The sequence below is a fragment of the Marmota monax genome, unplaced genomic scaffold (genome assembly GCF_021218885.2).
Source record: "Marmota monax isolate L192 unplaced genomic scaffold, Marmota_monax_Labrador192_F-V1.1 WCK01_AAM20220418_F8-fsc00040, whole genome shotgun sequence".
Taxonomy (NCBI): domain Eukaryota; kingdom Metazoa; phylum Chordata; class Mammalia; order Rodentia; family Sciuridae; genus Marmota; species Marmota monax.
In genome coordinates, this window is record NW_026692782.1 from 11,536,230 (window position 1) to 11,554,293 (window position 18,064).

General features: G+C 40.2%; 1 protein-coding gene across 2 annotated transcripts in view; it reads left to right on the forward strand.

The window, feature by feature from the left end:
• Piwil2 (piwi like RNA-mediated gene silencing 2) overlaps positions 1-18,064 on the forward strand; it is a 49,062-nt gene that overhangs the window by 11,946 nt on the left and 19,052 nt on the right. For both annotated transcript variants that reach the window (XM_046447855.2, XM_058580431.1), the window contains exons 10-17: positions 7,481-7,669; positions 8,572-8,656; positions 9,302-9,391; positions 10,983-11,123; positions 12,198-12,311; positions 13,461-13,649; positions 15,972-16,073; positions 17,472-17,588. In XM_046447855.2, coding sequence (XP_046303811.1) covers positions 7,481-7,669; positions 8,572-8,656; positions 9,302-9,391; positions 10,983-11,123; positions 12,198-12,311; positions 13,461-13,649; positions 15,972-16,073; positions 17,472-17,588 — 1,027 coding nt within the window. The remainder of the gene's footprint in view (positions 1-7,480; positions 7,670-8,571; positions 8,657-9,301; positions 9,392-10,982; positions 11,124-12,197; positions 12,312-13,460; positions 13,650-15,971; positions 16,074-17,471; positions 17,589-18,064) is intronic.

Genomic DNA, 18,064 nt, shown 5'->3' on the forward strand with positions numbered 1-18,064 from the left:
AAAGTTAGAGCCTGGTTGCAGAGAGAATTCAAAAGAACATGAGGTAGAGTTTGGTAAAAGATCTTGGTTGTTTCCCAGTGTTTGTGCTGCCTGGCCCTGGCCTCTTCCGTTAAACAAGCACTGTACTTATTGACATGGCTCTAATGTGTACAATATGGTAAGAATGAGGTGATGTCACCTTTTTTCCCCCCTAAGACCAGGGGTTGAATCCAAATCCTCACACATGCTAGGCAAGCACTGAACTACATCCCCAACCCTTTTTATTTTATTTTGAGGCAGAATCTTTTTAAAAAAAATATTTATTTTTCAATTTTCGATGGACACAACATCTTTATTTTTATTTTTGTTTTTTCTTTCTTTATTTATTTTTCGGCGGACACAACATCTTTGTTTTATGTGGTGCTGAGGATCGAACCCGGGCCGCACGCATGCCAGGCAAGCGCGCTACCCCTTGAGCCACATCCCCAGCCCCTTGAGGCAGGATCTTGCTGAACTGCTAAAGGCAGCCACGAATTTATGATCCTCCTGTCTCAGCCTTTCAAGCAGCTGGGATTACAAGTGTGCACCACCGTTCCTGACTGAGGGGATGTCACTTCTGAGAATAGATTATAGAGAGTTTGTTTTCTGCTTGGGTGCTCACTCTGTCTCATGGACACTCGCCCTCGGGGCAGTCAGCTACTATGCTATGGGCAGTTCTGTGGAGTGGCCCAAGTGAGCTTGGAAGCATATCCTACTCCATTTAAGCCTTGAGACTTGAAATCTTGCCACACTTCAGGAGCCCCTGAACCAAGGCACTCAGCTGACCAAATTCAAATTCCTGACCCACAGAAACTGTAAGATAATAAGTCTACAAATACACATATATGTAAATAAAATAATATATAAATATATGGACAAAAGTGTGTGATTTTATTGATTGATTTATTTGCAGTGCTAGGGATCAAACCCAGGGCACATATGAAGCGCTGGGTTTGCTCCCTAACACCACATAAAAATAAATAAAATAAAGGTATTGTGTCCAACGACAACTAAAAAAAAATTTAAAAAGAAGCCATTTCACATGGATTCCATTCATATGAAATGTTTGGAGCCAGTGGGATAGACAGACAATAAATTCGTATTGCCTAGGTCTGAGGGATGATGGAGGAATGGGAAGTAAAAGCTAAGGACTGTGGGGATTCTTTGTGGGGTGAAGGAAATGTTCTGAAACTGATGGTAGTGAGCCAGGTGTGGTCTACCTGTAATCCCAACTATTCAGGAGGTCGAGGTTGGAGAACAGAAAATTCAAGGCCAGCATGGGTTACAGGGTCATAGCAAGACCCTGTCTCAAAATAAAATTGAAAAAAAAAAAAGGATGTGGACATAGTACAGTGATAGTGTTTACTTAGCATGCATAATTCCTGAGTTCAATCCCTACCCAGCACCTTAAAAAAGAAAAACTGTAGTGATGAATGTACAGTACTGTTTTATACAAGACATCAAACCATACCCTATAAATGAGTGGATTGCACAGTGTGCGAATTATATCTCAATAAAGTTGTTTAAAAAGATCACACAGGGACTGAAGGTGTAGCTCCCTGGTAGAAAGCTTGCCTAGCATGTGAGAGGCCCTGGCTGAACAGTGTCACTGTAAAAAAACAATATGTTCCATTCTATCCTTACAATGGTGGAGTTTATAAGTGTTTCCAGGACACATAATGGGGCTGGACGTAGGGTTGATGGCCCCCAAAGCCAATCTTTGGTGCACATGCTTCATAATACAGAGAGTAATGTTGAATGTAAGGGGTTAGATGTACTTTCTCTGGTCATTGAGCAAAGCCTCTTCACTTAACAGCTCTTAGTAGGATTAACCTGTATATGGGCTTCCGAAGCCACACAGGGATCCACACTGAGAAATACCAGATTGTTCCTAAAGCAGAAGGGGAGTTAGCACAGAAGAAAAAGATATTCTAGAAGAAATTCAAGAAACAAAAACTTGTGAATGTCCCATGTATGCTTAGACCACTCTAATTTTAGAACAACAATAAGGTCTCATCATGTTGTCCAGACTGGTCTCAAAATCCTGGCCTCAAAAGATCCTCTTGTGGGGGGCTGGGGATGTGGCTCAAGTGGTAGCGCGCTCGCCTGGCATGCGTGCGGCCCAGGTTCGATCCTCAGCACCACATACAAACAAAGATGTTGTGTCTGCCAAAAACTAAAAAATAAATACATAAATAAATAAATATATTAAAAAAAAAAAAAAAAAGATCCTCTTGTGGGCTGGGGTTGTGGCTCAGTGGTAGAGCGCTGCCTAGCATATGTGAGGCCCCGGGTTTGATCCTCAGCACCACAATAAAATAAAGATATTGTGTCCAACTACAATTAAAAAATAAAATATTAAAAAAAAAAAGATCCTCTTGTTTCAGCTCCCAATTGCTAAGTACAGGTACATGCCAATATGTCTTACTCTGGTCATTGTAATTTTAAGTCACAATGTTTTTTACAAGTACAAAGGAGAGTGCAAGAGTTAGGGTTGTAGTGTACCTTGATATAAGAAGCAGACCTTTTTCCAGGATGAGGTCCAGACTTTGACTTAGGCAAACTCATGCTGAACAAGAAAGAAGAGCACTAGCCAGGCATAGTGGCATATGCCTGTAATCCCAAAGGCTCTGGAAGATCACGGGTTCAAAGCCAGCCTCAGCATCAGCAAGGTGCTAAGCAACTTGGTGAGACCCTGTCTCTAAATAAAATATAAAATAGGGCTGGGGACGTGGCTCAGTGGTTGAGTGCCCTTGAGTCCCTGAGTTCAATCCCCCGTACTCCCTCTCCCCCGAAAAAAGAAAAGTACTAAGGTCATCCAGGAATTTGGAAACTCTGTCTCAGAGTCCAGCCTCAGATAGGAAGGGGCTGTGAGATCAGTAACTCAACTGTCATTGACCACGGAATATGGACTGAATAAACACCTTTTGCAAATTTTGACAAGATTGGACTGCTCTCATGAATTTGACCAAATGTTAGCACTTTGTGTTCTGGTTTAATGTACTTCCAACTTGAGTATCCTTACTAATTTACCTTGACACTTTTGTCATAAATGTCTGAGGTAGATTCTTAGGTAATTTAAAACTATAATTTCCCCCTGAATACTGCATTGGCTAGAACTCCTGAATTTTTTGTTGTTGCTGAGCATTGAACCCAGGGCTTCATGCATGCTAAAAAAAAAAAAAAAAAAAAAAAAATGAGAGAGAGAGAGAGAGAAAGGGGGAATGGAATCCTAACTAGAAATGTTATATTCCATGTATAAATGATATGTTTAAATATAGTCATGTATCTCTAACGAGAAAAAATAAAAATCGTAATGAACAGTGGCCTTGTTCATTAGGTCCAGGGGAAAAAAATGAATACAGGGCTTGAGGGTATAGCTTAGTGGTAGAATGCTTGCCTCGCATGCATGAGGCTCTGGGTTCACTCCCCAGTACTTCAGAACAAAAATAAACATAAAACCATATGTACTGTTGATCAACATGGTATAAACAGGAAGCCAAAATTCATAAAAGGTTCTGAAATAAAATCTCTAATATTATTTTTAGAGAGTAGTTAGCTTTACCACCTCACTGTCTCTTTGTATGATGTGTGTTTGAATACCTGTTCCTCTAATTAATTCTTTTCAACTCAGATGTCTGTTCTTTAATAAATATCATTTTTTTGTTGTTGTAGTTGGACACAATATCTTTATTTTATTTTTATGTGTGCTGAGAATTGAACCCAGAGCCTTGCATGTGCCAGGCAAGCGCTCTACTGCTGAGCCACAATCCCAACCCCTCATGTTTTTTTTCTGTTGTTGTTTTTTCTGGTACTGGGGAATGGATTCAAATCTCTGAGCTTCATCCCCAGCCCTTCTTTTTATTTTATTTTGACATGTGGTCTCACTAACTTGTCTGCAGTGGCCTCAAACATGGTAATTCTCCTGCTTCAGCTTCCCCAGTTGCTGGGATTATAGGTGTTCACCACTGTGCCCAGGTCAACTGTAGGCAGGAAAAATAAATCATAGTGCATGACCTAGAAAGCATTTTTAACAAGTTACACATACTATGTCATTTGATCATTTTTGAGAAAATTAGTTTTTGCCAATGATACCTGTTTTTAAACATTTTAAAATTGTTGAGGTGGTAGTGCACACCTATAATCCCAGCAATTTGGGAGGCTGAGGCAGGATGATGGCAAGTTCAGGACCAATCTCAGAAATTTAGCAAAGCCTAAGCAACTTAGCAAGACCCTGTCTCAAAAAATATAAAAAGGGCTGAGGATGTGGCTTAGTGGTTCAGCACCCTAGATTCAATCTCCAGTACCAAAAAAAAGAATGAAAGAAAAAAAAATTAAGGTGGGGGAGGACCATAAGAGGTTAAAAAAAACAAACTAAAATAAAATTGCTGTGATTTTTTTTTCTTTTTTGGCCAGGGGAGTGGATGCTGGGGTTCAACCCCAGAGCCTCATGCATGCTAGGCAAGTGTTCTACCACTGGGCCACATCCCTAACCCTACTATGTGTTTTAAAATTGCTTTAAATTCTATGTTGTATATATAACATTTACTATTTTAGCACAAAAATCACCATTTCAACCATTTCAAAATGATAACTTAGGGCTGAGGGTGTGGCTCAATGGTAGGGCTCTTGCCTGGCATGCACAAGGTCTGGGGTTCAATCCCCAGCACCAAAACAAAAACAAATAAACAAAAAATAGAAGTGCAAGGTCAGAAGCACTTCTCTACTTTAGTAGAGATAACTTAGTGACATTAAGTGCATTTATAATGCTGGACCACTATCCTCACTCTGTATCTCTAGGACTTTTCATCATCTTAAATAGAAACTGTGCCTATTATGCAGTAACTCCCAAGTATGTCTGTTTTGATATATATCTTAGTTTAAAACGTGTGTGTGTGTGTGTGTGTAAATGAATGAAAATATTTAAGCAAATAACATTTTACCAAAAAAAAACAGTTATTTTTTTTTTTTAAGAATTAAAAGTAAGGGGCTGGGGATGTGGCTCAAGCGGTAGCGTGCTCGCCTGGCATGCGTGCCGCCCAGGTTCAATCCTCAGCACCACATACAAACAAAGATGTTGTGTCCGCCGAAAACTAAAAAAAAAATAAATAAAATATTAAAAAAAAAAAAGAAAAGAAAAATAAGATAGGTGCAAAGTCAGTGGTTTTTTTATTCTCTAATATTTGATATTGGAATCACAAGATACCGGCCTATATTCCTTATTTTCTGTAATCTTCAATTTGTTTTTAGCATTTTCTTGAAAGTCTTCCAAATTTAGCACCCATTTTCTATAGTCAGGGGAAAGGGATTTGGTGAGAGAAAATGAAAATTATCACAGGGCTATGAGAATAAATTATAACTTGAAAATTGTTTAAATGTGGCCTCTATAATAGTAGTTGCTTCTGACTTTCCTAATTACATGTCTATGCTGAACTGTCTTTACCAGTCTGTGTATTCAAACTGAGATAAAAAGGCCATACATTTTGGTGGGCCTTGTTAACTCTTTCTAATAATCCATTCATTTAAAACATCAAGCACACACATATTGTATCTGATGTGTATTAAGCACTAACGGTACTCATAGCAACGATAATGTTTGCAAACATTCAGTTTTATTATTTTGATAGGCACAGATCTGAGTGTTTTATATTTATAGAGTCATTTTGTTCTCTCAAGAGCATGAGTTAGGTGCTTGTACTGATGCCACAGGAGGAAACTGAGGCATAAAGAGATTAAATAACTTGTTCAAAGTCTCACAAACTAAGCTGGGTGTTGTGCTGCATGCCTATAATCCCAGTGGTTTGGGAGTCTGAGACAGGAGGATTGCAAGTTCGAAGACTGTCTTAGCAGTTTAGCAAGGCCCTCAGCAACTTGTGTTGTGGCTCAGTGGTTAAGTGTCCCTGAATTCAATCCCTGGTACCAAAAAAAAAAAAAAAAAAAGTCTTAACAGCTAGTAAGTAGCAGAGCCCAGCTTTGAATCTGTACAGTTGGCTCCCGAGTCTGGAGTTGGTGTTGAAATCTCTGAGGTTTTTCATTTACTGCAGGCTTTCTTAAGGCAGGTTCTGTAGAATACTCATTACCCAGAATAGTAGTAAATATTCTGAGGTGAAAATTAAAAGGCTGGGGAGGAATCTGTGGTTCAGTAAATTGGAGGAAAATAAACTCAGTGTGTTTCTGCATGTCCTGATGTGGTAATGGACGCTGTGCATCTGTAAAAGGCGTTATAAGATGCAGGAGGCCTCAACTTTCTGATTGTGGACACCACCCCCACCCCCAATCAACCTCTCAGAGACTATAGTTCGTGAAGAATATATCATGAGTGACACTAGCCACAGGGTAAAGTCCCACTTCCACCCCATCCCCAAACCCTGATTGTCTGCCACCCTTCCTCTGCCTGAAGAGTTGCTGATATCTCTGTCCCAGCCATTTGTATGGCACTTTTCTCCTCTCAGTAGCTCCTTCTGTAAATGTTGCTCAACTTCCCCAAGTGCCTTTACATGTGGCATCTGTGAGTTTCCTGTGCTGCCTTGGTCATAGTCCTGCTATATGGGTCACTCAAGAGGACATTTGTCTATCTCAGGTCTTCTCATCACTGTTTTTTTTTTTTTTTTTTTTTTTGGTACAGGGGATTGAACCCAGGGGCACTTAACCACATCCCCAGCCCTTGCTATTTTGAGACAGGGTCTCCCTAAGTTCCTTAGTGCCTTGCAAAATTGCTGAGGCTGGCTCTGAACTCGGGATCCTCCTGCCTTAGCTTCCTGAGCTGCTGGGATCATAGGTGTGTGCCACTGTATCTGACTTACCTCTGGATCTTTAATGCCAGTATCAGTGCTTGCCTTGTGATGAGTACTTTGTATTATAATTTCTTTCTTCAACTAGGAAAGGGCATGTGTGGCTTAAGGAATGATTTTCTTGTCCTGTTTGCGTACTTTATCCTAGTGATAATGCAAAATAATTGTTTTGTGATATAAGTACCTTATGTTACAGAATACAGTGAATTTTAATTTGTTGTTGCTTTTAATATGATTTTTATCTTTTCATTATCTTTTTTTTTTTTGGTGTGTGTGTGTGTGTGTGTTAAAATTAAAAAGGAGAAAGGCAAGAGTCCCTCTCTTTTTTTTTTTTTTTTTTTTTAAAGAGAGAGTGAGAGAGATAGAGGTAGAGAGAGAGAGAATTTTTTAATATTTATTTTTTAGTATTTGGCGGACACAACATCTTTGTTTGTATGTGGTGCTGAGGATCGAACCCGGGCCGCACGCATGCCAGGCGAGCGCGCTACCGCTTGAGCCACATCCCAGCCCCCAAGAGTCCCTCTCTTAAAAGACACAACTGGGGCCCTCTGGTGTCATAGAGCTATAATGAGATCACTAGGTCCCTAAATTACTTACTTGTGTCCTCTGTTCCTTTCATATTACCCTGTCTGTGCAAACATGATCCGAAAGTCCCTTACCTCTTTCCAAAGGCATGCCATGTATCAGCAGAGCAAGGAAAACTTCCAAGACGAGTGCAGTAAGCTTCTGGTTGGCAATATCGTTATCACCCGCTACAACAATCGCACCTATCGTATTGATGATGTAGATTGGAATAAGACTCCAAAAGATAGCTTCACAATGTCTGATGGGAAGGAAATCACATTCCTGGAATACTACAGGTAGAAAGAAGAGATTGGATTTGGCCCAAGGGTGGGGTGGGGTTTAGAGGATATTGAGTTCCATAATAACATTCAACTTCATTATTAAAATAATGAATTTGGCAAAAAAACAAAGGCTGAATATTCTCTTTGATAAGTGGATGCTGATCCATAATGGGGGAAAGGGGCATGGAATGAATGGAGGAACTATGAATTGGGCAAAGGGGAGGGAGGAGAATGGGGATGGGGGTAGGAAAGATGGTAGAATGAGAAGGACATCAGTACCCTAGGTACAAGTATGATTGCACAAATGGTACAACTCTACATCATGTAAAACCAGAGAAATGAAAAGTTGTGCTCCATTTATGTACAATGAAACTAAATGTATTCTGCTGTCATGTATAACTAATTAGAACAAATAAAAATAAAAATAAAAACCTCCTCTGAAATGGAAAAAAAAAATGGGATTGGTAACGTACCTAAGATCCAGTGAGCTTGTTTATGGGGTTGACCTGAATGTGCTGTCCTGACAGTTTCCATTCTTTTAATACTTTGGGAAATTACTACATAAATTAATTGTATTTCCTTACCTGGTTTTGTTAGAATTTTAGCCTGGTTGGAGACATTAAATTCCAGTCCTTAATTATTCAACTAACTTTTCACCTAAAAAAGTTGTCTGAGCCCATTAGCCTGAGGAAGTTGTTAACATATTTCTTTCTTGGACATTAGCCTTAGTTCTCCTCTTTAATTGCATTGTGACTCAAACCTACTTTGTCCATTATCCTTTTCCAATGGATTCTTGACACAAGGGTTTTATGTGAATTATAAGCCTTGATCCTGGTAAGAGACAGAGACTCAGTGTGTGTTGCTGTAAGAATATCGATGTCACTCCTGAAAATTTTTCTGCCTCGTCCCTGCTCTAGCAAAAACTATGGAATCACAATTAAGGAAGAAGACCAGCCGCTGCTGATTCACAGACCCAGTGAGAGACAGAATAACCACGGGACAGTGAGTGTATTGCCTAACTTACACTTCCAGGGCAAGGTGGCTGCTTGGATCATACCCCAAGCCTCAAGGGAGCTGTGGAGCTGTGGTTACTGTGTGGTGGGGAAGCTGGGCAAGGTTTTTGGTCTCATCTGGCAAGAGATGCTGCATCACACTGGTAGGATTTGCTCTTGAAGTCCCCACAAGGAGGAGCTAAATATCCACATGAACAATTTAGATAAAAGGGATAAGGCGAATGTCCTGTGCATAGACATTAAAACCTCTGGATCCAGTAGGGAAGGTATGTTTAAGTGGGGTAGGGCCCTGGGGGGAGGAGAGTACCCTGTCACCTGACTCCCTGCCTTAAATAGGAGGATAGGATTAGGATGAAAGGAAAGAGAGGCACACAGCTTGATGGGTTGCCTTCCCATTGTCTTGAGGCCAGGCAGAAAAGTATGTTTTGTTTTTCTAGGTTTCCCTCTTTTTTTGACAGTTTCATTATTTTTCCTTTTACCCTCTATAGCAGGCTGTTTGTATTGTGACTGAGGGGACAACCGGTGACATGATTGTGCTCCTCAGTGTAAGCTGTGGCCTGGCCATGCTTCCTTGGGCCAGAGTGTTGCCAGCCTCCTTCACTGCTTGCCCTCCCTCTCTGTTCTCTCTCCAAAGCTGCTAAAAGGCGAAATCCTCCTGTTGCCCGAGCTTTCCTTCATGACTGGGATCCCAGAGAAGATGAAGAAGGACTTCAGAGCCATGAAGGTTGGCATCTACTGTTTCCAGGGGGAAAACTCCTCCTGTGTTGAGTGGTCACCTGAGCTAGCAGTTTGACTTAGAACTGGACCAGATTCTGGCTCTCACTGTGGCTTGTGTTGTCACCTGGGCAAGCCCATTCTTTCAAACTCCTCTATCAGAAACAGGATCTGTGACTCTTCCCCCACTGATGTGGAAAAGCATGTCACAGCTTCCTTTTGAGGTAATTAGGGCAGCAGAGGGACTGAATTTCAAAGTTAAACAGCCCTGTCTCCATCCTGAAGATATGGATGATGGGTGACTGGCCATGTGACTGCACATGAGGTTCTGGAGAGAACTAAAAGATAATAGCATGCCTTCCGATTGTTTGAAGGTATGGAGAAGACAAGTAAAAAGTCAGTGAGAAGATGAATATAGACATTTGTCTCACAGGGCTGTGAGGTGCCGGGACTGTGAACTAGCCAGAACTAGCTGAGAAGCAGAGGTAGGGACAGTGCCCCTCCCAGGCAGTGTGTGGCTGAGCTTCCACCCACTGCCTGCCACTCTAGGGTCCATGCTTGAGCTACTCTGCTATCTTGCTTTCCTTGCCTGTCCTGGACTTAAATGCCACGTCAAATTTTTATTAGTATCCTAAAGATCTTGGAGTGAAGCTGAATATTCCTGTGGGAGATTTCTTTCTTCTCTGTTACCTTCTTCTATGATTATGTAGGTCAAGGCCCCTTCTTTACAACTGCTAGTTACCTAATGACTTTATGATCACAGAGCTATCTAGATAGCCCCATAGCTGTTGTTCTGCACAGCAGCTGTACAACTCATTAGTCCAAAAAGAACAAATAAAGAACTCATGTGATTCAGAATCTTCATATACACTTGCTAGATATTACTCAATAAAAGTATTTAGCAGGCACCCATATGGGTCAACACTGTGGCAAGTTCTGGGCAAAGAGTGCCTTGTGCTGACATCAAAATGGCTAGTATAGTGTGACAAAGTGTAAGACTGAATGTGGTTTGCTCTTTTGTTGTGTATGGCTGGACGCTGGCATATGTTTTTTCCTCTGACTTTTCTCAAATTTTAAATAGGTGTACTCAAGCCCTTTTTGCTTGAGTCTTTTTTCATAGACTCTGTTTGGAATTTCTAAATTTAGAACAAGCTTTGAGGAAGCTAAAAGATTTAGATCTCATAAGAAAAAGTCAGTAACCTTTAAAATTCTTTTATTATTCAAGTTTTAATGTATTCCTTTTTCACGTTTCTGAGAAAGATTTACAAAAGTCCTCCATGATATTTGAAAATTTCTGCTGAGTTAAAAAAATTAAATAGGGACTAAGGATGTAATTCAGTCGTAAAGCATTTTCCTAGTATGGCAAATATGAAACAGCATCCCCCAAACCTAAAGAGGTTTATGGAAATATTTCAGACACATTTGGGTTTGTATATCTAACTTCATATAAGATAAATTAATATTTACATTTTGTGTGTGTGTGTGTGTCAGTGCTGGGGATTGAACCCAGGGCCTTGTACACGTTAGGCAAATGCGCTACCTCTGAGCTACGCCCCCAGCCCAATACTTTAACTTGTTATCTCCATTTTACTTCTATTTAGGATTTGACCCAGCAGATCAACCTGAGCCCCAAACAGCACCATAACGCTTTAGAATGCTTACTACAGAGAATTTCAAAGAATGAGACGGCCAACAACGAACTGACACGTTGGGGCCTCTGTCTACAAAAGGATGTGCACAAGGTAAACCAGAAGATGTGAAGGTGCAGGAACAGACAGCTGAGGTTCTAGAGCCGTGTGAGGCCAGCTGACAGCCTCCTCATTTGACTTCATTGTGGAGTTTTGGCTTTATTCTTATACCTTTTTTTTTTTTCATTAGATGGTACTTAAATTTTCTTGACTTAATATGCTAGTATCATTTACAGATTTTTTTTTTCCCTCTGTATTTTCAAGGGATCTAAGCTAATAATTTCTGGTCAGATAGACATCAAGAGGAATGAGTATTCACTGACAACTTACTTCAATTTAGTTTTTCAACCCAAATTATTATTAAAGTTCTGTATGTCTTTCCGTTTCCTTTTTTGTTGTTGTTGTTGTTCTTTTATTCCCCAAGTTGTTTTTTCTCAATTAATTAATTTGTGTTTCCTTGAATATGCTACTGTTATTCCTTCTGTAGACCTAAGAGGTCTCCAGCTTGTATACTGGAATTATCTGGTGGCCTTTTCCATCTGGGTTTGCCTGAGTTGCTCCAATCCCTGTCATCTTGGTTGTCTTGATCAAGTTGCTTAGCATCTCTTTGTTTCCATATCTGTAAAATGAGGATAATGGTTGAGTTAAAAAAAAATTAAATACGGACTAAGGATGTAATTCAGTGGTAGAGCATTTTCCTAGCATGGCAAATCTGAAGCAGAATCCCCAAACCTGAAAAAATTAATTAAATAGGGTGAGGGTGTTGCCTCTTTTTATCTTATTAAGAAATTTTGCCTTTAATTTTCTCTTTTCAAGTTTCCCATAAAATACTTTATATTTTATGCCTCCACTCACTGGTTCTAAGGAGATAATGTTTTCCAACCCTTTTCTTGGGATACCATGAAAGAATAGTACCTATAAGCATTTTACCCACATTTGTCCAGATTTCGATTGACATGGATCTTGCTGATAGAAGTTTCATTTTTCTGCTATTCTCAAAAGTTGTAACAGGGCAAATCTATGAGGTAGAGATGACTAGGCCTCAGAGTCATCAGAATCAGTGTTTTCCCATGTAGTGTTCATAGATGAATGCTTAATAAAGTCATAGATACTTTATATTCTGTTTAGATTGAAGGACGTGTTCTACCAATGGAAAGAATTAACTTAAGAAATACTTCATTTATCACATCTCAGGACCTAAACTGGATTAAGGAAGTAACCAGAGACCTTTCCATCTTAACTGTAAGTGATTTTTGAAGGGATAAAGAGAAAACCATGGGCTGGGGATGTGGCTCAAGCGGTAGCGTGCTCGCCTGGCATGCGTGCGGCCCGGGTTCGATCCTCAGCACCACATACAAACAAAGATGTTGTGTCCGCCGAGAACTAAAAAATAAATATTAAAAAATTCTCTCTCTCTCTCTCTCTCTAAAAAAAAAAAAGAGAGAGAGAGAGAGAGAGAGAAAACCATTATCCCCAGAGTACTGAAATTTGGAAACAGAAATGAGAGAAAGTACCACTGAATTCCATTCTAAATTCCCTATTAAACAAGGGTCCTTCAAACAAAGCAGAGGAGGAGTTGTTATGGGAAGTAGAGAAGGAAATTGTTGCCATAGTGATTCATCTTATGCCAGCTCATGGCCCACTCTCCTCCTTTCTTCTTTCTTTCTCCTTTCTCCCTCTTTTTCACTGAGGGCAGGAGGTGTTTTTATCCTTGAAAGAAGTCAAAACAGTACCCCACCAAGGCAACTGGCATATTAGCTATTTGAATCAAATAACAAAGTGGTATATAATTATTTCTAAGTATTTTGACCAGCCTGGTCTTTGTGGCCATGTATAAAATATTTCTATTTAAAAATTTTTGAGATTTTAATTGAAATGTATTTAAAGAAGCGGCACACTTATAAGTATATAGCTTGATGAATTTTCACAAATTAAATAAACTTGTGTAATCAGCACCAGGGGTTAAGAAACAAAACTTTCCAGCATCCCTCCATGCTCCCAGTTAGTCTACCCCTGAACCCTCCCCACACATTCAGAATAACTACTGTCCTGATATGGTCACAGTATAAGTACAATTCATTTGGGTTTTCCTGTACTTCATATATACATGGACTCATGGAATGTATGTTCTTTTATATCTGGCTATTTTTCAGTCTTGTATTCATAAATTTCATCTATATTGTGGTTGTATACATCTTTTGAATAGTATTCCACTGTGAGAATATGTCAGAGTTTACTTATACATTCATGTGGCTAGTAGGAATTAGATAAGACCGGATTTAAGCAGGGTAAGTGAAAGTAATTTATTCTCTATAATAAAATCTCCTGAGTGTGAGTTTGGTATGTTTTAAATTGTAAGAAATACTAAAAACAGCTTGTGGTTGTTCCTAGATCCCCATGCATTTCTGGGCACTCTTTTACCCAAAGAGAGCAATTGATCAGGCCAGAGAACTGGTTAACATGTTAGAGAAAATAGCTGGCCCCATTGGTATGCGCATGAGCCCACCGGCCTGGGTCGAACTGAAGGATGATCGAATAGAGACCTATATCAGAACCATTCAGTCCATGCTGGGAGTTGAGGTAATAAATTAACTTAATTTGAGTAAATGTATAGGATCTCTGTTTTAAAATACTTGATTACTCAATTGTCAATGCTTGATTACAGTCTGCTATTGATGATGTCACGGAACCTCTGAGTTGCACATGAAGTACTGAGCTGAGGAAGTATTCTCAATGCCCTTTGGTTATTTTTGTTTCTCTCATTTTGTGTTGGCACCCTCACTCATTCTAGTGTTCTTTTTCTCACGTACTTGGCTAGGAGAATAGCTGACTTGACTTCAGTTCATTATCTATAGAACATGTTGTGCTCAGAAAATAACTACTTGGGCCAGGTGCCATCTTTCACTATTCAGTACTGAGCTGTCACTGTCTGGTCTGGCTCAAGACTTGAATTGCTCTGGTGATGAACTTGGCTGAGGGCCCATTGACTGGGTCCTGATAACTGATCTGGAACCCTGGAGTTGAACAGGTCATAGCACTCACAATTCAGCTGTCCAGATCTTCCTGCTCTTAATCTGTTTGTAAACAAAATACAGGAAGAAGACTAGGGAGAGGACAAAGGCAGAAGAAAGATTTTTGGAAGTAATTTGCCCTTGAATTGAAGACTGGTGAATTGAATTGATGAGATCAGTCCTAGAATTTGATTATCTTGACATCCTAGTTTTCTTGTTGTGACCCACTTCTCTTGGTGTATCATTCATAGATCATAGTCTCATGATCTCTCTCTCTCTCTCTCTGATTTTGAGATAGGATTTCACTGTTTCCCATGTTGGCCTCAAAGTCCTTGGCTCGAATTATCCTCCCACATCAGCCTCCCAAGTAGCTGGGACTAACAGGCCTGTGGTAGGGCACCCAGCTTTCATGTCCTATCTTGGGTGTTCCCTTCATAATTTCCTCCCAGCTTCCCATGTATGTCATATTCTGCCATGGCCTCCCTCCAGCATGGTTAGTGATAAGTTCCGCTCTGCTTTCAGAGGACTAGCCCAGTTTAGTACACGACTCCCCATTTCAGAACTTCTTGTGTTTCTGTGTGAGAGCACATAGCCAATAGTTTTCATGTAGTGTGATATGAGTACCATTCATAATGCTCACCACATGTACCTCATGTACTCTGTCTCTTTCTCATCTTCAGGGCATTCGGTTTTATTGTTCTCTTTGTGAGAGATCACAAAATCAGATGTGTGCAGGGTCCGCATAATAAATAACATCAGTGAGTGAAGAGGGCTAGGAGGTACCTGTGGTAACTAAAGAGGGTGATCCCTATGACCAGAGACACAAGCTCACCATTGCCAAATTGATTCATTATTCATTTTTCAGTGTAAGTTAGAATTCAGGATTTGCATATAAATATACCTCCCTGTGTTTAAATTTAAAAAAAAAACTTATAAATCACAATAGATACTAAACAAACACATCTGTTTGCTGTGTCCAGCCCATTGGCTCCCAGTGTGCAATCTAGGTTTACATTGTTCTCTGTCCTAATGAGAGAGAGAGAGAGAGAGAGAGGGAGGGAGGGAGGGAGGATGTTGTTGTTGTTGTTTTGTACAAGGGATTGAACCCAGGGACACTGTACTTAAGATATATTCCCAGTCCTTTTTTTAACATTTTATTTTGAGACAGGGTCTCACTAAGTTGCTGAGGCTGGTCTCAGTAAATTGCAATTATCCTGCCTCAGCCTTCTGAGTTGCTTGGATTACAGGCATGCACCACCACACTCAGATAGTGGTCTTGATCAGGAGCAGTGTTCCACTGCTTTGGATGTATAGCAGTGTCTGACATAGGGCATTGGCAACCTTGTTTCTCTTGAGTGCTGCATACTTTGGAAGATCCTGTTCTCAACTTTGGCTCTCTAAAGCAGTGAGGGATAGAAGATACTGACAGGAGGGATGCTATCAGCATTATCTCTCTCTCCCTAACCAGAGAGTGAAGAGTAGCTACTGTGGACTTGGTAATAACATCATTACTTCTGCATTTGACTCTGAACCTTTCTTATAGTATTGCATTTCACATTTCCTCAGAGAGTGGTCAACCACATTACAGGGAATTGAAAGCAGCAAGTAATAGAACTCTTGCATATTTTCAAACCTGGTCCTTTTCCAGGGTCTAAAGTCTCCTCGTAAATAAATCTTTGGTGATCAGGACCAGCTCTAGATAGTAAATAGTAACATCACACATCCATAAAGAGCAGTCCTGAGCCAAATGAATGCTAATTCAGATTCAAGAGCCTTTTTCTGTCCTTTAGTTCTTTGTCCATCCTAAAGGTCCTATGACTTTGCAAACTCAGTCCTATGAAAGTCCCTAGAGAGTTTGGGAACCTGATCCTTTATGCTTTATCTTTTCAAGGGGAAGATACAGATGGTTGTTTGCATCATTACGGGCACACGTGATGATCTCTATGGGGCCATCAAGAAGCTGTGCTGTGTGCAATCCCCAGTGCCCTCACAGGTAAGTAGAGTGGAGAAGAGGCAAGGCAGCTGCCCCAGCCTCCTCTGAGGTTTGTGAAGATGAGTGCATGTGTTCAAAAAGACCATAAAAACTATTGGAAGCCATTACTTGGAGCTTTGGGCTAAAAGAGTCCCCTGTTGAGAGTAACCTGGCAAAGAGCAGGTAGTTCTTCAAAAGGACACCTTCCTGCTCAGTTCTTTTTTTTCCTGATCAGTTCTAAGAGTGGAGGCTTCACTTTGAGAGGAGAAGGCTGTTTTTCGTTGGTGGGGAGTGGGGTTTTAAAAAAGGTTTTACCGGGCTGGGGATGTGGCTCAAGCGGTAGCGCAATCGCCTGGTGTGCATGCAGCCCGGGTTCGATCCTTAGCACCACATACAAACAAAGATGTTGTGTCCGCCGGTAACTAAAAAATAAATATTAAAAAAAATCTCTCTCTCTGTCTCTCTCTCTCTCTTTATAAATAAATAAATAAATAAATAAATAAGGTTTTACCATGAGCCGGCATGGTGGTGCATACCCATAATCCCAGCAGCTCTGGAGGCTGAGACATGAGGATCACAAGTTCAAGACCAACCTCAGCAATGAAGTAAAATAAAAAATAAAGGACCAGGGATATATCTCAGTGGTTAAACACCTCTGGGTTCAACCCTCAGTAAACTCCTACCCCCTCAAAAAAAGTTTCACTCTGCACCAGGTGCTCTTGAAAGTTTTCATTTTTTTTAATATTTATTTTTTAGTTTTAGATGAACACAATATCTTTATTTTTTATTTTTATGTGGTGTTGTGGATTGAACCCAGCACCCTGCGCATGCCAGGCAAGCACGCTACCGCTTGAACCACATCCCCAGCCCAAAAGTTTTCATTTGTTGAGGTTTTTTTTTTGTTGTGTTATGTGTGTGTATTCATGTATGTACACACATGCCTAGAGACATCAGAATTAGAATTATTAGTCCCAAACATAGTGTGTGCTATCTCAAATTCCTTAAGTGTAGTGTAGTCAGTCCTCTATATCTGTGGGCTCTGCATCAGTGGATTTCAACCCACCATGGATTGAAAATACTTAGAAAAGTTGTGTCTGTACCAAAAATGTATAATTTTTTCCTTGTGCTTATTCCCTAAACAATAAGCTGAAACAACTATTCACATGACAATTATATTGTATTTACATGGCAATTACACTGTATTATTGTAAGTCATCTAGAGGTGATTTACAGTACATGGGAGGATGTGTGCAGGTTAGGTACACATCCTGTGCCATTGCATATGATGGGCTTGTGCGTTGTGGAGTTTGGCACTCTCGGGGTTCTGGAACAAAGGAACAACTGTGTTTACTTGGAAATGATTCATTTTTCTGAGAGTTTGATAATGTCCTGCCTTTCCCGTATCTGTTATCACTGTAGGTCATCAATGTCCGAACCATTGGTCAACCCACCAGGCTTCGCAGTGTGGCTCAGAAAATTTTACTTCAGATTAACTGTAAATTGGGAGGCGAGCTGTGGGGAGTGGATATTCCTCTGGTGAGTGCTGCTGAGGTGTCTTCCCTCAGTTCAACTCTCCAAAGAGTGCTCTCCAGCTCTTCTCCTAGTGCTCTCCTCTGGTTGTCTTTTCTGCCCTCAGTGCTACCAGGAGTCTAAATGGTTCACTGTCTGTTTTGACCAGTCCATGAGCTAAGAATGGTTTTTACATTTTTTAAATGCTGAAAAAAATATAAATATTTTATGATACTCGAAAATTATATGAAATTCACTTTTTAGTGTCCTTAAATATGGTTCACTAGAATATAGCTGCACTCCTTTGCTAGTCTGAGGCTTTATAAAGAAAGAATTGAGCAAAGCCCAAGAACATGTTAAATCGATGGGAGTCTTTATCTTTCTTTCCCAGAATTTGTTTTAATTAGTAAACCTAGAGAGAGGTTTCTTTGGGGTTCAGATAATAATTAAAGATGGAGCAATGGATTGCTTAGATTTTGGGTTTGCTTTTTGTTTTTGTTTTC